The sequence below is a fragment of the Panthera onca genome, chromosome B1 (genome assembly GCF_046562875.1).
Source record: "Panthera onca isolate mPanOnc1 chromosome B1, mPanOnc1 haplotype 2, whole genome shotgun sequence".
Lineage (NCBI taxonomy): Eukaryota > Metazoa > Chordata > Mammalia > Carnivora > Felidae > Panthera > Panthera onca.
The window spans coordinates 32,722,181-32,743,997 of record NC_138342.1 but is presented as its reverse complement, the minus strand read 5'-3'; the positions used below and the strand labels follow the sequence as shown (position 1 = coordinate 32,743,997).

Genomic DNA, 21,817 nt, shown 5'->3' with positions numbered 1-21,817 from the left:
TGTCCCACCTCTGAGAGGAAACATCCACCAAAGCTGTCTTGATATCCCCTGAAATGTGGATGGCTCTTTTCAGTCCTTGGTGTCAAAGATGGTGCTGACATTTTCACATGAACTTGTTCTTACTTGGAAAGGTTAACAGTTTCACTTCTGATATCACAGTTAAAAATCTTGGGAATGTTTGGTGCTTGTGAAAGAGGCAAACATTACAGCAAAGGGGAAGAGTCACAGGGGCCCTGCAGTGGGAGGGAAGAGGGTGTCTGGTCCTATGTAAGTGACAGGCCAGCCCTTAATGCCAGAGGAAAAAAAAAGACTTGAGAACCATCCCTATCACTTAGGGTGCTTCTTATATAAGGATTCCTTAACTTTTGCTTCCCATCTTCTACCAGCTTTTTTTTTTTTTTTTTTTTTTTTTTTAATGCTTATTGTTGAGAGAGACAGAGACAGCACAAGCAGGGGAGGAGAAGAAAGAGAGGGAGACACAGAATCCAAAGCAGGTTCCAGGCTCCAAGCTGTCAGCACAGAGCCTGACGCAGGGCTTCAACTCACAAACTGTGAGATCATGACCTGAGCTGAACTTGGACGCTTAACTGGCTGAGCCACCCAGGTGCCCCCCACCAGCTCTTTCTATCCTCCCCCTGATCCCAAAAGTTCCATCTTGCTGGATTCTGTGCCCCCAGCACATTGGCACTGCCACTCAGGTCTGAAGCTGAGAGAGACCTCCCTTCTCCCTTTCTACTCTTTTCCACATGAGAGAACAGATCTTCTTGCTGCTCTGGAGGGAAATGTACTCTCAGGGGTTGCAAGCTGGAATTCTAATTTTTCCCTTAAAATCAGTGTTACAGAACTGTGTGGCCTAACACGGTAGCCACTAGCCACATGTGGCTGTTTAAATTTTAAAATGAAAATTGTAAGTCATCTCTACACCCGTGGGGCTCAAATTCATGACCCTGAGATCAGAGTCACATGCTTTTCCAAATGAGCCAGCCAGGTGCCCCTAAAATTAAAATTATGTAAAGGAAAAAAAATGAGTTTATCAGTTGCACCAGCTGTATTTAAGGTGCCCCACAGCCAGGCTAGTGGCTACCACGTGGGGCAGCACAGATATGGTTCACTTCTAACACTGTAGAAAGTTCTGTTGGACACTGCTGTTATAGATAATTGGGATCTAAGTCATTCATAATATGACTACTGTGATCCTAGGTACTGTCAAAATTAAATAAGCTCTTGTGGACTGGCCTGAATGCTAATTTAACATTAATATGGGAAGGTATATTCTGATATAAATGAAAATCTGGAAAAATACGTAGGTTGGATTCTGTCTGTATCTTTACAAAGATATGTTTATGTGTGTGTGGATACACACACATATAATATTTAAGAAAACTGTACACACAAGTATTTGAGGTTTGCGTGCTGTAGTTTGTTTTTTATTAAAAATTACTAATTGTGGGGCGCCTGGGTGGCTCAGTCGGTTAAGCGTCCGACTTCAGCTCAGGTCACGATCTCGTGGTCCGTGAGTTCGAGCCCCGCGTCGGGCTCTGGGCTGATGGCTCAGAGCCTGGAGCCTGCTTCCGATTCTGTGTTTCCCTCTCTCTCTGCCCCTCCCCCATTCATGCTCTGTCTCTCTCTGTCTCAAAAATAAATAAAGGTTAAAAAAAAATTAAAAAAAAATTACTAATTGAAAAAACAGAACAGACAACTGGACATAAATACTAATGTAAAAAAAGCGTGCACACATGTCTTCATAGAAGTATGGAGGGCGTATACAGCACTGCGTTAACAGGTGTTATGTATGGTGATGGGCTCAAAGGGTAAATTTTTCATTATACTTTTCTACACTCTCTAAATTTTCTCAGTGAATATGTATTATTTTTATATTCAGATGAAAACTAAATAGTATTAAAAATCATGGAATTGTATAAAATCCACGATCTTAGAATTAATAGAAGCTCTGGTTGAACAAAAATGTCTTTTTTTTTTTTTTTTTTTGGCCAGGTAATACATTTATGTGCTTCAAAATCAAAACAAGGTAAAACAACGTACACGGAGAAAGATATGCTCCCTTTTATCGCCTGATTGGGATGGTACCAGGCCCCCTCTGTCCCATGTCTTGTTCCCTTTAGGAAATTACTTTTGCTAGCTAGACTTCTGAGTATATTTCTCATTTTACTTGCAATATTTATTCATTCTTATTTTTTTCCCTCTTGTACACAAAAGGCAGCATATTGTACAATTATTCTATGTTGCTTTTTTTCACTTAACAACATAGAGATCTAGAAAATCACGCTCATCCAATGGAGGGGTGCCCATAAAAAAAATCCTTCGGGTGATAAACTCACTTGGCAGATTATGTCCCAAGTCACTGTAAGGCCTCACCTTCACGAGGATATAACTGTGCAGAATCATGAGGTTGGTGGCCATCTCAGAGGGAATTTTGATCTTCTGGGATTTAAGTTCTGCATACATACTGAAGAGAACGTCGTGTGCATTCCGATAGTTTCCTTGGAAAAAGGCGGCAAGATGGCATTATTGCAAAGGATGAAATCTGAGGACTTTCTGTGGGCCCTCATTTTATTTTATTTCTTAAAGTTTTTATTCAAATTCCAGTGAGTTCATACACAGGGTAGTATTAGTATCAGGTGAAAATACAGTGATTCAGCACTTCCATACATCACCCGGTGCTCATCACAATGTGGGCCCTCATTTTACAAGTAGATTCTGTTATTAGCAATATCTTTATAATTTCTTACATAAAGTAGCTTAGTTTTTCCTGTGGTAATTGATGGTGCTAATACCCAACCAGTCCCTCAGGGAGCAAATGGTGTCATCCTAGACCCCTCCCTCTTCCTCAGGGCTCCACCTGCCCCCAAAGCAGATGGTGATCAAGTTCCGAGTCACCTTCTAGGTCTCCCAAATCCAGCCTGGTCCCAGGCCTGCTGTAATGCCTCTCGCCATCTCTCTGCAGCCATGTCCTATTGGGTGTTCCTCTGTGCTGCTTCTGCCTCTATTCTGAGAAGTCTGAGTGATCTTGTCAAAGCTCAAGGTCACACCCCAACGTAAAACCCTCCAAAGGCCTTAGGGATCATGTGCAAACTCCTGAGCCAAGGTCCTGAGCCCTTCAGGATCTGCCTCTTCCTACCTTCCTAACCCTACCTCTGCCCTCCCCTCCTGCCTCCCCCCACCACAATAGGTGCCCAGGAGTCCCTTGCTCCTCTGAGTCTGTGTCCTCCTTCGCTGCTGCTGCTCTCCCTGCATATGCCTTTCTCCTTCATCTTCTGCCATCTCAGCCTTTCAAAACTCAGCTGAAACTTCTGTTGCCTTCTCTCCTCTCCATCTTCCAACTCCCTACAACACCCCCAACCCTCAGGTGAGGTGGATCCCTCTCCCAGTGCCCTTTTAGTGGATTTCTGTTCTATTCTGGCACTTATCATCCTTTATAACAACTCTCTCCCACCAAATCAGGACTCCCTGAGGGCGGGACTGTGGCACAGTCCTCTGAATCGTGTATCTCGCAGTGGGTGCTAGATCAACGTAAACTGAGTAAAGCAGTGACTCATTCCATTTTGTATTTGCCAAAATTGTGTTCCATATTTCTGAACATCTAGAAGAATCAGCTTGCAGAAACTAGTGAAGATACGAGACTAATTCTCTGACTTAGTCAATAAACATTTAGAGAGCATGCAAGGGAAGAGAAGCCTTATGGAGGCTCTATAAATGGTCCCTGCGTACTATTAAGAACTAGGTCAATAATAACATCACACCATCTTCCACTTTCCAATCTCTTTCATATTGTTAAAGTCAAATATGTGGCATGGAAAGAAGGTGTGGCAAAGTGTACGAGAGGGGCACTGGGCTGGAGAGTGGAGAGGGCACTGTCCCGGAGACAAGAGCTGCGAGGCCGTGAGAAGAGGAAATAGCACTACCGAGAGAAGGCGTTAGTGGAGTTACCTAGATCCCCCTGTGCTGGTCAATTATTGTACTTCTCTGAAACCCAGAAATGGTCATTCTCCTCATCTTCTGGGTTCAAAGCAAACCTAGATTAGAAAAGGGCTACTTTTTCTGGGGCATTTCGAAAAGAGTTTGGAGCTTGATTCTACTACTTGACTACGAGACAAACGTGAATGTCAGGGACGTACCTGCAGACTGCTCTTCTCTGGCAATGATGATGGCAGTCCGGGCAGCTTCTCGGTACTGTTTCAGGGCCATGTACAAGCGGAACAGGTACTTGGCATCCTGACATACAAACCATTAGAGAAACATCACTCTTCAGTAGCCAGGGGGACAAACACCTAAAATTTTTCATTTTAGTTGGAATCCACTTTTGATATTGTTTAAAAAAGTCCACTGAATAAAGAATTTACTTTTTTATCACGAATTTATTCATAGTTTAATATGTGCCAGGTAATAGTCTAAGTACTTGCGAAATATTAATGTGTTTAAATCCTCATGCTCTTCCTGGGAAGAAGGCATGGTTATACACTAATTGCACTGATGAGAAACACACACAACAGGACCTCTCCAGAGTCTGGATTTGAGCCACAGTGATCAGGCTTCAGAGTCTGTGTTCCTAATGCTACTCCACAGAGTTATCTCCTGTGTGCGATAGCAAAATGTATTCTTATATCAACTTTGCAAAAACTTAGAAGTTTTTACACCTATATAAATTTCTCTGGCCCATAAGAACGCTGGCCTTTGATTATTTTCTGTTCCCGTTCTCTTCACCTATAGACAATTTTATATACCTGACACTGTTTTCCTGATTACTAGAATAAGTGGACGTGAGGTGAGGTGGTTTGGAACAGTTTAAGGGCCTGTGCCCTTTGGTAGGTTAACTTAGCTTCCCTGGGTCTCCCGTTTCTGTCTATGGACTCAGGGATCAGGACTGCGACCATCCTCTCCAGCTATGACATTCTGGCACCTTCTCTCCAAATCAGTAACTTGACTTCCTTCACAAGAAGATCACCTCAGACATCAAAACAAAAGGGAAGAACAAACTCGGGGGTGTTCTCAAAGGGGACTGTCCCCATCAGGACTGTGAGAAGACCAATGTCTGAATGAACTCCCAAGAGTCACATACTTAGAAAATATGTTCTTAATGATTTATTTCTACTTTATATTTATAGTGAGTTACTTTTACGCTAAATATGATTATTAACACAATTTTTGAAATATGAACAAAGTATACTGATTTTTAGGGATTAATGCTCATAGTTCTAATAATAGTTTTCAAAGTTCCCAGAATAAATAAAACTCTTTAACATTTGAGGAAAGTTGTGGGTGGTGTGAATTGTTATCTAGAGGATTGTGGCTGTTTCACAGGGGACAATGCCAATTTCAAAGGGTGAATATACCCAATATCCTCTAAAATGCAGGGACTGTCTAGAAGATTATATTCAGAGAGAAAACTTTACAAGTCCATGATGCAGAACCCATAATAGGTAAAAACAGGGCAGAAGAAAGTCAAATGGTAACTAAAATACTTAGAACCCAAGAGAAGACAACATTTCTAGTACCTTAGGCATGCCATCACTCTCTCCCATAAGGTGGTCTATCAGCTGACTGGTCAGCAGTTCATCTTTGGCCTGACCAATCTGTTTAGGAAGAGAAAGAAACAGTAAATTCAGCATCTTAAAATTAGAAAGGAAGGGGAGGAGGGGCAGAAAACCTTGTGCTGAGGAAATAGAATTAAAAAATCGTAAAAATGGCTATAGTCAAGTCCTGACATGATATAAATTTAGGGTCTTTCTTCATTTATTTGTAGAGTCTCCATTAATAAAAGTCTATCCTTAAAAGCTACAGCTTTTCTCAGTTGCTGTATCAAAAGACCATTCCCCCCTCCCCCTCCCCCCCCCACACAGAATATACTTTTTGGATGTTTCAGTAAAAACTTTCTCAAGGTGAACATGGCACGTAGAGAATAAGGTCTTGAGTGCAGGAACTAGGCCTTCTGCAAGCACACAGTACCAAGCACTGCGTCTCCACTGCTCCCCAAGGAAACGCATCGAGTCCCACTGATGTGTGGTGTTGATCAGGAAAAATTATGTACGATATCGGAGGGTGGAAATGTGTTTTAGTAGGGATAATTACTGACGAGGAGGCTTAAGAGTCTTGTGTCTGTAAAATAGGGGTGAGCCAACAATGCAACTGGAGCTCCACCAAAGGGAACGAACACTGAAGAGGGCAGTGCTGTGCTTGTATTAATGATACAGTGCAAAGAGCCACCAGAAAAAGAAGGAAACCGTTACGAGGGACAGAGCAACATGTGGCCTAGCTTGCTATGCTTAAGGGAAAAAGATAAAAGTTTGGAAGTTCCTTGTGCAGAAGAGACCGTGGTGAACGTGTGGGGTGGAGAGGCCCTTGGGGCTGCAGAATTTCTACACACTTCACTCACTGTGGTAGTCGTCAGTCCAAGAAAGCTAAGCCTTTACAAATCTGTTGCCTCTGCTTTTGCCACTGCTGTAAGGAAGCGATGCTGTAAGGAAGAGAAATCCTGTACAGCTTATCATCTCGATGGCTCTTGTGGATGGTTTTGGGTGAATGCGCCAGTATGGAGACATGGTAAAGCAAGGGCTCTGGGGTCAGCCTGCCTGAGGTCAAAAGATCACCTGGTTACTCTTGGGACCCCAATGAGGATAAAAAAAATACCTAACTCACTGTATTGTCTTAAGGATTAAATAAGTTAATACCCATAAAGGGCTTGGACTGATGTTAAGCAGTGCTATCTGATGTTGCTGGACATAGCAAATAAAAATACAGGACGCCCAGTTAAATATGAGTTTCAGAGGGTTGAACACACCCAAAATGTTAGGATGGAAAAGGGAGCCAGTAAGGAATAGATGTGGCTGTCAAGAATTAAAAGAAGGGGGGTGCCTGGGTGGCTCAGTCGGTTAAGTGTCCGACTTTGGCTAAAGTCATGATCTCATGGTTTGTGAGTTTGAGCCCTGCACTGAGCTCTGTGCTGACAGCTCAGTGGATGGAGCCCAGTTCAGATTCTGTGTCTCCCTCTCTTTCTCTCTGCCCCTCCCTTGCTTGCACTCTCTCTCTCAAAAATAAAGAAAACATTGAAAATTTTTTTAAAAAAATTAAAGAAGGATGGAGACAGAATGCTGAGGAACACTTACATACTGGAGTAGAGGAGTCGGTGAAAGAGGCTGAGAAGGGACCATTTGAGAAGTAATGGGAAAAGCAGTGTTCTAAGGGAGTCATAAGAAAGATGCAGTAATGATAGTGTAAAATGCTCCCATAACATGGAGTGAAGACTGAGAAGAAGAGACTTTTATATTTAGCAGTGGGGACCTTTTAGAGAAGGTTTACAGAGTGGTGAAGGCAGAACCTGACTGCAAAGAAGAAGGAAGGCCCCCAACACAGTTAAAAGATCCTGTGAAGACCCATCTTTCTCATCCATATCATGGGTTCATTCAGGTAATGTCTCAAGTAGGGCTGTACTATACACACACCAACACACACACACACACACGCACACACACGCACCAAGAATGCATTTCAGAACCTTAAGGGGTAGAGGATGGGGTAGGGTGGGGGTTGGTAAATTGTGAACATTTTCAAGATATTCTCAATTATGGGTCAGCAAGTAAGAGTGCACAGATTATAAGAAATTCAAATGGAGGGGGGGGGTGTCTCAAGGTGGAAAGGAAAGAAAGGAATGGAGGGTTGAAAGGAAACTTATATCATCCATATAGTGTGTTCACTAAGCTGGGAACCAACATGTGTTCAACTAAGCAAATATTTATTGAGTGCCCATAATGTGCTAAACACTCTATGAAGAAATGGGTCCTTGACCTTGAGGAGCTATTAATCTGAAGGGAGATAACTGTAGTGGTAGGTGATGTTCAAAATACTTAGAGACGAGTCTAAGGACGGTGAAATTTCATCCAGAGGATAGTTCACAAAAGGCTTGCGTGTGAAGTGGGTCTTGCATGTTGCGTGGGAGTATGAAAGGCAGAGGTGTAGGAGGGTGGGTGGCCTTGGTGTAGGGGACCACAAGAATGAAGGAACACAGGAAGGGGAGCCCTGAATTACTCGGGTAGAAGTGGCCAGGCCAGTGTAGCATAGGCTACTGACATAGAGGAGTGTAACAGGCAATTTGGTTGGAAAGAAGACTTAGTCATAGTTCTGTTACTTTCTATTTGGGTGGCTTTAGGTTAAGTCATATCATCCTATGGGACCTCTTGTTTCCTCGCCAATAAAATGAAGAGGTTAGACAAGATCACCTGCAGGGGTACCTAAGCTTCTGTGGTTCATGAAGAATAGATTGGGAACAAATTATGAGGCAACTGGGAGGCAATGCAGCTAGAGAATAAAAGGATTTAAAACTGGACTTCAGGAAAATTCTCTGGTAGTGAAGTGCAGAATGCACTTGTCTGAATGAATGAAGTTATCCTAGTAATGGATAATAAACACAAATATGTTGGTTTTATAGGCCACATGTCTCTGAACTTAGTAAAATTTATTATAATGAAATATATAGCACCACACCTAGAAGTAGCTATGGGAGGATTAAAGAATACTCATAAAAGGAGAAAAATTTGATAGCTGCAAGGGACATCTATACTTTTGTCTGATACCGATTCCTTTAACTTTTCTGAGAAATGCTCCTACTTTCATTTCAACCATGGTATTCCATTGACACTTCCATGCCTCAGAGGACCCTATTCCCCATGACAATAGAGGTGTAATGTCTAGGGGTTGGAATTTAACCTAATTTGCCCAAGCAGATTATTCCATCCTTGTGGCCACCAGTTGTTTAATCTTGTAGTGGACACCTGAACTAACCAATTCAGAGCCCTTCTGGACTTATGCATTTGGGGCCAGAATTCCAGTCCATCTTTAGCAGGAAGGGTGGGAAATGTATTCTTGAGAGTTGCTGGCAGCGTTGAGTCTGGCTTTCTGGAGGAAATACGCTTTAGAAAATGTGGATATGCAGACAAAATCAGAGAATGAAACTATTTTCATAGTGAAATAAAATGGCCTTTTGTGGATGGCCAGAGAATAATTTTCATACTTTACTAATTTCACTCCAGCTTAAAATTCAGGTACTTTTAGAAAATACTAATTTTTATGCCATAATAAAAAATGCCAATACTTTTACTGAAAAGGCTTAGAAATAGAATATTGCTAGCACCCAAATTATGGTCTCTAAAACAATTTCTCGCTGAAAGGAACTAGACCTTCTTAGAGAAATGACTGATTCCAGGTCTGGGGCAAGAAATGGAATTTGGCCACAGCAATTAGGCAAGAAAAAGAAATAAAAGGCATCTAAATTGGAAAGGAAGAAGTTAAATTGTCACTATTTGGAGATGATATGTTACTATATATAGAAAACCCAAGGAATCCACCAAAAAACTATTAGAACTGATAACTAAATATTGTAGGATACAAAATCAACATGCAAAAATTTGTTGCATTTCTGTACACTAATAGTGAAACACCAGAAAAAGAAATTAAGAAAACAATCCCATTTACAATTGCATCAAAAAGAATAAAATACCTAGCAGTAAATTTAACCAAGGAGGTGAAAGACCTGTGTACCGAAAACCGTAAGACCCTGATGAAAGACACTGAAGATGACACAGATAAATGGAAAGATACTCTGTGCTCATGAATTAGAAGAATACTCTTAAAATGTCTCTATTACCCAAAGCACTATACAGACTCAAAGTAATACCTGTCAAAATTTCAATGGCATACTTCATAAAACTAGAACAAATAATTGTAAAATTTGTATGAAGCTAGAAAAGATCCTGAATAGCCAAAGCAGTGTTGAGATAGAATAACAAAGCTGCCTGCAGGTATCATGCTCTCTGATTTCAAATTATACTACAAAGCTACAGTAATCAAAACAGTATGGTATTGGTACAAAGACAGACACACAGGTTAATGGAACACAGTAGACAGCCCAGAAGTAAATCCACGTATATAGGGACAATTTATCTATGACAAAAGCAAAAACAATGAAGACAGGACAGTCTTTAGTAAGTGGTATTGGAAAAACTGGAAAGCCACATTGAAAAGAATGAAACTAGACCACTTTTAACTCCATACACAAAAAATTAAAATGTATTAAAGACTTGAATGTCAGACCTGAGGCCATAAAACTCTAGAAGAAAACATAGGAGGTAAGCTCCTTGACTTTGGTCTTAGTGATGTCTTGATGGATCTGACTCCAAAGGCAAGGCAAACAAAAACAAAAGTAAACAAATGGAATTACATCAAACTAAAAGTTGCACAGCAAAGGAAACTGACATCAAAACAAAAAGGCAACCTACTGAAATGAGAGAAGATATGTGGAAACTATATACCCAATAAGGGGTTAATATCCAAAATATATTTAAAAAAATCTTCATATGGGGGCGCCTGGGTGACTCAGCTGGTTGAGCACCTGAAATCGGCTTAGGTCATGATCTCACAGTTTGTGGGTTTGAGCCCCGTATATCAGGTACTGTACTGTGCTGACAGCTCAGAGCCTGGAGCCTGCTTCGGATTCGGTGTCTCCCTCTCTCTGCCCTTCCCCTGCTCACGCATGCTCTCTATCTCTCTCTGTCTCAAATATAAATAAACATTTTTAAAAAAAGTTTAAAAATCCTCATACAACTCAACAACAAAACTAACCTGATTAAAAAATGGGCAGAGGATGTGAAAAGACATTTCTCCAAAGAAGGCATACAAATAGCCAACAGGCATTTGAAAAGATGCTGAACATCACTCATTATTAGGAAAATGAAAACTAAAACCACAATAAGATATCACATAACACCTATAAGAATGGCTATTATCAAAAAGACAAGATAACAAATGTTGGAGAAGATGTGGAGAAAAGGGATCCCTTGTACACTGTTGGTAGGATTTAAAATTGATACAGTCCCTATGGAAAACAGTATGCAGATTCCTCAAAAAGTTAAGAATAGAACTACCATATGCCCTAGTCATTCCACTTCTTGGTATTTATCCAAAAAATATAAAAGCACTAACACCCCAAGATATATATGTGCCTTTATGTTCATTGCAGCATTTACAAGAGCCAAGATATGAAAACAAGTGTCCATTCGTAGTATGAATGAATAAAGATGTGGAACACACACACACACACACACACACACACAATGGAATACTACTCAGCCTTAAAAAAATAATGAAATCTTGCCAAATGTGACAGCATGGATGGACCTTGAGGGTATTATGCTAAGTGAAATAAGTCAGACAAAGACAGATGCTGTCTAATTTCATTCATATGTAGAATCTAAAACAAAATAAAAGCAAAACCAACTCACAGATACAGAGAACAGACTGGTGTTTCCCAGAGGGGAAGGAGGCTGGGGGATAAGTTAAGTGGTGAAGGGAGTCAACTATATGGTGATGGATGGTAACTAGGTTTATGATGGTGATCACCTTGTAGTATATATGGATTTTGAATTATAAAGCTGTACAACTGAAACTTATATAATCAAAAAAAAAGAAATGGAGTCAATATCATGTACCTGAGGGCAAGGAATCTATCAAATATTAATAGGATTGTGTCAAAATGCAGTAATAGTTAAAGACACATTTGGGCATAAAAAACATCGACTGGATGTAATGGACTGAAATCAAATATACGAAAAATCTATGAGTTCATAATGATAGTAAAAACAAAAGCATCTCTAGAGGTCACCTTTGGAGGATGGCAGGAAACCAACTCATTATTCTTTTTTTTTTTTTTTCAAGAGAGAGCACAAATTGGGGGTAAGGGTAGAGAGAGAATATTAAGCAGGCTCCATGCCCAGTGTGGAGCCTGATGCGGGGGCCCAATCTGACGACCCTGAGATCGTGATGTAAGCCAAAATCAACAGTCAGATGCTCAACCAACTGAGCCACCCAGGTTCCCTGCAACTCATTAGTCTTAAAACTAGTAAGCAGAGGGGAAAAAAAAAATCAAGTATTTACTCTATTTTTCCTTTATCTCACAGTAAAAAAATAGTTGGTATGGAATAGAAGGAATGACAAATATTGCCATTTTGCAACCCCTAACAAAATAATGGATCCAGGTAATAAACATTAATGGGTGCTGAAATCATTAGGTGAAAGGTTGATGGGAAATGTCATAATGGAGGGATAAGGCTGACCATTCTAATATCTAATAATCTTAACACCATAAAAACAGAGATGACAAAAATGATGGGCTGTTATGGACTGAATATTTATGTTCCCCCAAAATTCATATGTTGAAGCCCTACATATTTGTATTTGAATACAAATGTGGTGATATTTGAATATGGGGCCTTTGGGAGGAATTAGGGTTAGATGAGGTCATGATGGTAGGGACCTTACGATGGGATCAGTGGTGTTACAACAAAAGGAATGGAAAGAGATCTCTCCTCACCTGAACGCACTCCATAAAGGCCACGTGAGGATACAGCAAGAAGGTAGCCATCTACATGCCCAGAGGAGAGCTCTCACTGGAAACAAATTGGCTGGCCCCTTGATCTTAGCCTTCTCAGCCTCCAGAACTGTGAGAAATCAATTTCTGTTGTTTAAGCCACTTAGTCTGTGGTATGTTGTTACGGCAGCCTGAGCTTATTAAGACATGAGCCTACTGATGTCATGAAAGAGGATGTACTTAGCACCATCTAAAAACACCAAATCTATGTCTGATTAAGTATCTAGATTTAATTGTCAGCTAGTGGGAAATACAGGAGATGGGGAAATTTGAACTAGATGTTCAACAATGACAAGAAATGATTGTTGGCGAAACTGCAATGCTCACACATTGCTGTTTGTAATGTAAAATGGTTTAGCTGCTTTGGGAAACAGTTGGACAATTCCTCAAAATGTTAAACATAGAGCTAACATATGGCCTAGAAATTCCTAGACATACACTCAAGAGAGTATATACAATGTATATAACATTGCACACAAATGTTAACAGCATTATTCATAAAAGCTTGAAAGTAGAAACAAACCAAATGTGTATTAACTGTTGAATAAATACAGTGTGGTAGAGTCATACAACAGAATCTTTAGCCATAAAAAGGAATGAAGTATTAGTACATGCTACAGCACAGCTGAACGCTGAAAACCTTCTGAAAGAAAGATGCCAGACACAAAAGTCACATATTGTATGGATCCACTTATATGAAATGTCTAGAATAGGCAAATCCACAGCGACAGGAAGTAGATTATAATAAAGAATACATGTAATACAGTGTGGTATTGTTACAGGCAAGACAAATCAATGGAAGAGAATACAGAATCCAAAACTAGACTCACATATATTTGGTCATTTCATCTATGGCAAATGCTCTATGGTAATTCAGTGGGGGCAAAATGGTATTTTGATAAATGGTGCTGGATCAACTGGATATCCATTTGGGGAATAAAAGATTCCTAATTCCTACCTCACACCATACACAAAAGTTAATTCAGGATGGGCATAGGACTAAATAAGAACGCTAAAACAATCAAATACCTAGAAGAAAACATAAGAGAAATCGCTTAATGACCATGCGATAGGAAAAGATTTCTTAAATAGGATTAAAAAACACTAACCATAAAAAAAAAAAAAAAGATTTGTAAGTTGGACTTCATTAAAACTTAAGAATTTCTTTCCATCAAGACACTACCAAAGATGGAGCACCTGGGTGGCTCGGTCGGTTAAGCATCCAACTCTTGATTTCAACTCAGGTCATGATCTCAGTTTTGTGGGTCTGAGCCCCTGAGCATGGACCACACACAGCCTGCTTGAGATTCTCTCTCTCCTTCTCTCTGCCTCTCCCCAGCTTGTGCTCCTTCTCTCTCAAAGTAAAAAAAACTTAAAAAAAAAAAAGACACTACTGAAGAATAAAAAGGCAAGCCACAGTTGGAGAGATCATATATATATATATATATATATATATATATATATATATATATATATATATCTGTATATATCTATCTATCTATATATATATATGGTATATATATATATATGTATATATATATATCTGTATATCTGTATATATACATACATATATGTATATATATATATACATATATATATGTATATGATGGAAATCATATATATCATCATATATATATATGATGGAAAGACTTGTATCTAGAAATTATAAAAAGTCTTACAAATCAGTAAGAATAAGATGAGATGATACAATTAAAAATTAGAAAAAAGATTTAAATAGCAGAAAAGAGGATATCCAAAAGGCCAATATACATATGAAAAGGTGCTCAATATCATTAGTCTTTAGAAAAATGAATTGAGACCATAATGAGATACCACTATACCTCTATCAGTAGTCATAATGACATAGATTGGTGTTGGTAAAGAGAGCGACTAAATTCTTTCATACTGCTGGTAGAGTGTAAATTGATACAACTATTGCCAAAATATGTGTATCTTATGACCTAACAATTCTACTCCTGGATATACACCCAATAAGGCAGAGTGTTATGTCCATCAAAAGATACGAACAACTTTGTGGCAACTTTACTCATAATATGCCTGAAGTGGAGACAACCCAAATGTCCATTAACAGAGTAATAGGTAAATAAATTGTGGTATAGCCATCGGGTGGAATACTACACAGCAATGAGTAAGAATGAACCATCACTGCATGTAGTAATACACATGCATTAATAGACTGTATGTTGATTCGAAGGAACTGGACACAAAATAGTATATATGTACAATTCCATTTATATGAAATACATAGACAGATAAAACCAATCTATAAGGACAGAAGTCAGAATTGTGGTTACCCCTGGCTGTGGTTACCCTTGGCCAGTGACTATGAGACATCATAAGAGCCTCTGGGAGCTGGAAATGTTCTATATCTTGATCTCAGTAGGGGTTACGTCAGTGCAATATATGAGAAAAAGAGTTACATACTTAGGATTTGTGCACTTTACTACTTGCAAGTTATACCTAAAAGAAAACCCAAAGGTTCTTTTCTTTTATAGATAGACTTTGTACCCATAAATGAAATGACATGATGTCTGTGATTTGCTTTAAAATAACACAGGGAGGGGCGCCTGGGTGGCTCAGTCGGTTAAGCGTCCGACTTCGGCTCAGGTCACAATCTCACGGTCCCTGAGTTCGAGCCCCGCGTCGGGCTCTGTGCTGACAGCTCAGAGCCTGGAGCCTGTTTCAGAGTCTGTGTCTCCCTCTCTCTCTGCCCCTCCCCTGTTCATGCTCTGTCTCTCTCTGTCTCAAAAATAAATAAACGTTAAAAAAAAAAAAAAAAAGATAACATAACACAGGGAAAGAGGTGGGGGTACAGAAAAAATAAGATTGCTCATACGCTGACAGCTGTTGAAGTCAGATGATGGGTACAAGTCAGATGAGTTGGTTACAATATTTGGTCTACTTCTGTATGTTTGGAAATTTCTTCAAAATGTTTTTCAAAATATCAGCATTCTCAAAAGTCTTATTACAGAGCTCACTTACAGTTTCAATCGCCATTTCTATTGCTGCATTCTCTTCTGGGCTCGGACATTTCAGGAAATGTTTAAGTGCCTGAAATGAGAAATGTATAGCAATTAAAAACTTTCAGACTGCTTTCACATTGGGAAAAACAAAGTTTTCACACAAAGTAATTACAGTTTATGCAAGTGTCCACCTCTCAACCAGGGGCATGCACAGTCTGGGTCTTAATATAGACACCTAAAAGGCTGAGGGACACCTGGATGGCTCAGTCAGTTAAGTGCCGGATGCTTGATTTCAGCTCAGGTCACAATCTCATGGTTCGTGAGATCAAGCCCTACCTCGAGCTCTGTGCTGACAGCGTATTCTCTCTCTCTGCCCCTCCCACACTTGCTCTCCCTCTTTTTCTCCCTCTCTCTCTCAAAAATAAACTTAAAAAAAAAAACCAAAAAGGCTGAGTAGAATTTTAAAAATGGAAGGATCCAGTTAACCCTCTGAAGAATTTAGTTCTGACTTCTGATGAGAGTGAAAAATAAGTCCTCTTTCATTATGAAGATATAATCATTTTCATTCATTTATTCGTTCAACAAATATTTATTGCCAACCTGCTACTATGTATAGGAGACTATGGAGCATACCAGGAAGGATATGACACAGCCCCTCTTGTTGTATTATACACAACCTAATTGGGGAGATCTGTGTAATGTGATATTTATAAGGAACCAATTATTTTAAATCATAATTGTCTACTTCCTAAACACTACACCTATGAAGAAATTTAAGGTTATAATAAAAGTTTAAGAGACAATGGGCAGTATGACCATTTGTTTTCATTGGTGCTCTAAGGAAGAAAAGTTGATTAAACAGGGGGGTGATCCGAAGGTACCATGAAGGAAAAAGGACCTGAAGATGAACAGGTCTGTAGTAGGTAGGAAAGAGGGCAGAGAGAGATCTAGAGGAGAACAGGAATGGGAAAAGGCTAGCAGGAATGTTTCTTTTTTTTTTTTTTAAATGTTTTTTTTAATGTTTTATTAATTTATTTTTGAGACAGAGAGAGACAGAGGATGAGTGGGGGAGGGGGAGAGATCAAGAGGGAGACACAGAATCTGAAGCAGACTCCAGGCCCTGAGCTGTCGGCACAGAGCCTGACATGGGGCTCGAACTCATGAAGTGTGAGATCATGACCTGAGCTGTAGTCGGACGCTTAACCGACTGAGCCACCCAGGCACCCCATGGAATGTTTCTTAATGGAAACAGCTGGATGCCAGGTTGGGAAGTGCAGGAGCTGGTTGGTCAATCTGTGGGAATTCTCTTGAGTGCCAGCTAAGGAATCTGGACTTTAAGTGGCCAGAAACAGTAAATAGGTAGCCAGAAGGCTGAGTTCACACACAGACATGTTTCTTTGGCAGGCGAGGTATTCTACAAATATGTGGGCCCATGTTTTAAAATTGGGAGACCTAGAATTCTATTTCTCATGAAAAGTCCAATGATCTAGCCCACATGGGCCCAACTCCTGAAGGGCAACAATTTTCTGGAGGTAAGTAGAAGATGTTTCCCTCAGACCAAACAGGTGGCACCCGGTAGTCCCCAGTGAACACCCAATGAACACAATGAACACACAGCTTCACTGAGTTATATCCCTTGCTTGAACGCCATAACTCCTGCTTTAGGGGCCCTGTAGCAGTGAAAGTAAGTATTGTTTGGGGAATAAAATGAAGGATGAGTTATAGGAACAGAAACTAGAAAATAGGAATAATATTGTAATAATATAATAAGTGAAGTGACCCAGGTTTGGATTAAGTTGATGATAGGTTAGAATGAAAAGGGACAATGTCAGAGATATTACAGGGGAAGAATGTGATTGGCTGTGGGAGAGAGAAAATGATTTAAAGTTAACTTTGATATTTCAGGTCTGGGTGTCTGAAAGCAATAATATAATTTTAAAATATTGCTGGGGCATCTGGCTGTCTGTCAGTAGAGCATACGACTCTTGATCTCGGACTCTTGAGTTTGAGCCCCACATTGGGCATAGAGATTACTTAAAAAAATAAAGAAAGAATCTTATTAGCATTCCTGTGGAGTCCAATGTATATTTTCTCAGGAAATACTAACTCGTGAATATTGGCCACACAGCAAGAAGAATTTTCCAGCCTGAAAATGTCTTTTTTCTCCTTCAAAATATAAGGCGATGCTTTGATAGTCTTCATTAGTAGTACCTTCAGAACCTACAACAGAAGTTCACGGAGTAAAATATCTGAGCAAAATTTTATTGCTAACTTAAAAATAAGATCCAAATACAGGTGATCTAAAAATAGGTGATTAAAAATTTGTAACTGTAAATATCAGTGTTATTATCAGTGTTTGTTTTCATCACAAAACAGATCCACCATCATTCCCCCAAATACCAGCTCTGTTCCATTTTCTTTTCACCCTCAACAGGAATCAGGAGAGAAAATTACGAGCCTTGTGAGAATGTAGGCTATGGTCAGACATCACCCTTGGTGACTTTTATCATTCTTTAAGAGTCTCAATCTCATTTCCTAAAACAACAGGAACAACTATGACTACAAATCGCAATCGCATTCTGCCGAGAGTCTAAGAACAATCAGAAGTCAACCATAATACAAACGTAATCTATCCGCCTTTCTCAGCAAGGCCTGGTTTCGACAATTGTCCACATTTGCCAGACAAGGAAGGAAAATGATATTCAAGTGGCTGGTAGATGCCATTTAAAGATAATTACTCTTTTTCTTTTATTACTGTTTTTCTTTTGGTTTGAAGCTTAAATATGTTAAGCACAGTGGAAGAAGGACCTCAACTCTGCAGGAGTTCCAACTCATTGTTTACATTTACCCATGGGTATTGGAGTCCTGTTACAATACCAAAGTGTCACAACAGCCCTGGGCCTCCAGCCCAAGGCAGATAGGGAGTTTGTAATAGAAGAGGGTAAAGAAAGGTGGACAAAAAGTGTGTGCGTGCGTGTGTGTGTGTGTGTGTGTGTGTGTGATGCAGGATAAGCCACATCCTTATGAAATGAGAAAAACTTAACTGGGTTAGTGGTATAGTGATTTGTAATGTTAAGAAATGTTATCTGTCGAATTAAAAATTAATAACTCTAATATCACTTGTATTCGTATTTCCTTTTTTCCTTTACCTCCTTATTTTCTCCAATTATCTGGATGACTTTCTAAGATATGAGAAGATGCTTTTACCTATTTTTGTTTCCTTGAAACTGAAATAAAAATTTTCTCATAAATCCTATCATCAATTCTTACAGTCATTTCGTAAATTTTAAAAAACAAAACACAAAAAGGCAAGTACTTCAGGATTCCATTTATAGGACATACTATGAATAGTCAAATTTATGTAGATTTGTAGAAAGTACAACAGTGGTTGCCAGGGGCGGTGGGGGGCGGGGAATGGGGACATACTGTGTAATGAGTACAGAGCTTTAGTTCAGGACGATTCAAAGTTCTGGGGATGGATGGTGGTGACTGACGGCTGTATGACACTGTTAATATGACTGAACTGTACATTTAAAAATGGTTAAAATGGTAAACTTGTGCTATGTATATTGGGAAAATAAAATAAACCAAAATAAAATACCACCAAAAATAATGTTATGTATGGCCCATAAAATCAAAATCTGAAAATTATTTCAGTAGTTTCTAAGAAAATTGCACATAAGGGAAGAAAACCTAAAAGCAGGTGTTCTCAGAATATAAAATCCTCTTTTGGACTTTCTTCTGAAAAAACCACGTCTTGTATATATCACTCTTCATCAAAGTAGAATCATATAATCTTAATTTTTAACTCAATTTAAAAAACTTATGAAACTATTTTTTCAAAAATTCCTCTGCATTTTTTATTACCTTCATTTTGGAAACTTGTTTTACCACTGGTTGGCAAACAGCAGAATTTGGGAAATCTGGCTTCTTTTAATAGTCACCCCAAAATCTTAATTTTTGAAAACGGGTCTTATAATTCCATCTCACCTGTAAGATAGTAGGAATCTTGAAATCTAACACATCAATATGTATGTGTCTCTGTATAAATGGTGTGTGTGCATGTGCTTGTGGGCATACCAAGTTGATAATTAGGTCCTAAGGGTCAAGTATTTCTAGGATACAAATCTGTAAGAGAAATTAGGGAAAACAATGGTATTTACCAATAATGTCTGCATAGATTTCCATTTTGTTGTGCTGCTGAGCCAGGGTGAAAGCTTCATTATTACATTTGGACATGACAAGAAACTGGATGGCAGACCCGTAGTCACCTAACTGTAGGAAAAACCTAAAACAAAGTATTTTAATTAGCTTGGCTCATTTAAAATAAGTTTGTCATTTACAAAATGAAATCTTTTTGCAACTATGAGAAACCTTTTTAAAAAATGCATTAGGCAAACTGCAGTTTTATACTATATGCTTGTATTTGAAAAACATTCTCTCCTACACTAACCACAACAAATAGACTTTGAATTTAAACACTTAGATCTAACAAAAAAAAATTATAAAGAATAAATATTCCCTTTGAATTTATTTCTTTGATCAAGGTAAGTGGGGCTTTCTTTCCAGGCTAGTTTTTGGAAGTCCAAAAATAATGCATTCCGTTACCTGGCTACCATTTTGGCTCCATCCAGAGACTGGGTCTCTCTGACAATACTGACAGCCTTTTCAGGATTGTTGAGGTGATCCAGATAGATGCGGATTACACTGTTCCACTGTTTTGCATTCTCATAAGCCACAACGGCTTCTTTGTATCTATAAGAAATACTTAGTTCAGATAAGCTTCCTTAACACTGTCACATTTGGGGGGGGAAATGTCAATACAGGAGGCAATTTTTTTTATTGATGACGGTTGCTTATTTTTCTTGTACTTCTTTATTCTTCATTAGGATGAATACAAGGAATCATCTCCCTAAAATGTGTTCTTTTTTAGAGGTCTGATAAACTAACAGTAAAATATTAATATTGAATTGCATTTTTCATCTGAACAATATATATAGAATTTTTTACACTTTCCTTTTTTTTTTTATTGGGAAGATTATAATAGTAATATAAGCTTATTTTAGAAAACAGAAAATAACAGAATATTTCAGTAAGAGTGATCTATAAAATCTTTGCGTGTCAACCTCTAGATGGAGCTCAAGACTTGTCTTCAGTCTGCATTAGCTTTCCAGCTCTTTCCATTTCAACAAGACATTTAGTGTGTATCTCTATTTCCTAAGGTTGCTTTTCTAAAAGTAGAGGGTACTGACCTTTAAAAGTCTCTTAATGTATTTTGCCAAATAACTTTCCAAAGGCTATGGAAATTATACAGAACGAGTCAGTCATGCATAACAAGTGCATTTTCATAGTATGGTTATTAGTTTAAAATCTCACGATAGGAGAGGTTGAAATAACATACTGTTGCTTTAATTATTATTAGTGAGGTAGAGCTTTTTCATGTTTGTATGAGATACAATTTCATAATTGTGTTTCCTCCTCTGAGACTCCTTGTCTTTGAGTTTCTTCTATCCAGTTGCAGAAGGACAGAAGATATTATTTAGGATATTAACTATCCATTGTGATATCTTGACGCTGTTTTGCAGCTTAAACTGTGCAGTCATCGGTGTGGAATTCGTATTTCTTCACTGTTCTTTTCCTCGGCATCTGTAAGTTATCCTTCTTAATAAAATGACCATCACTTTATTTTCATGCCATATTATATCAAAATATCACCTTTTAGTACTTAACTCTCAAATAAAAAGAGATAGTAGCCTATATTGAATACACCAAGGTTTACTTGAGGTATTTAAAATATGGGAAAAATGTAATAGTTTGGCACTTAAGGCCAGGCAAAGGGTAAAGATGTTTTCTTTCTCCACTCTGCCTTTCTTAGAAGTTGCAAAGATTGATGGTTAATTTATCAAACTTATATATTGCTTTAAACTTGCATGAATTTGAGAAACTGTACAAACCTTCCATCTGCTTCCTTAGCTTTGGCATACTGCAAGTGAATCTTTGGAGAAGAAACACGAGGCAGAAGCTCCCCAACTTTTGCCCTAGAATGTAGATTTCAGAGAGTATCAGCACTATATTCACTTCCAAAGTCACTCTCCACAATCAAGTGTTAGTTTTTAGGATTCAAAAAAGTTATCATGATCTTTGAAATCTTGGCTCCTATAGGTAAAAGCAGATGTAACTGCTTTTCCTTCTGATGCCACACCCCTGCCCTACCCCTCCAAGGGACAATGAAGGTTCGTTCATTAGCAGTTTGGGGGCAACAGGGCTCTTTTCCCTAGTAATTTGTCTGATCAGGGATTTCCGAACCAACAGGATGTGTTGTTCTTTGGGGAACAAACTATTAATATGAACTCATCCAAGAAGAAAAAAGGAGATAGAGGGAAGACCTAGATAGGGAGAA

At 38.9% G+C, this 21,817-nt stretch overlaps 1 protein-coding gene across 4 annotated transcripts in view; it reads right to left on the bottom strand.

Moving 5' to 3' along the window:
• WDR19 (WD repeat domain 19) overlaps positions 1 to 21,817 on the bottom strand; it is a 112,701-nt gene that overhangs the window by 25,225 nt on the left and 65,659 nt on the right. For all 4 annotated transcript variants that reach the window (XM_060655225.2, XM_060655223.3, XM_060655224.2 and 1 more), the window contains exons 24-31: positions 21,372 to 21,455; positions 20,026 to 20,172; positions 19,581 to 19,705; positions 17,525 to 17,637; positions 15,437 to 15,505; positions 5,514 to 5,591; positions 4,137 to 4,233; positions 2,377 to 2,501 (exon numbers count right to left, since the gene is read on the bottom strand). In XM_060655225.2, coding sequence (XP_060511208.1) covers positions 2,377 to 2,501; positions 4,137 to 4,233; positions 5,514 to 5,591; positions 15,437 to 15,505; positions 17,525 to 17,637; positions 19,581 to 19,705; positions 20,026 to 20,172; positions 21,372 to 21,455 — 838 coding nt within the window. The remainder of the gene's footprint in view (positions 1 to 2,376; positions 2,502 to 4,136; positions 4,234 to 5,513; positions 5,592 to 15,436; positions 15,506 to 17,524; positions 17,638 to 19,580; positions 19,706 to 20,025; positions 20,173 to 21,371; positions 21,456 to 21,817) is intronic.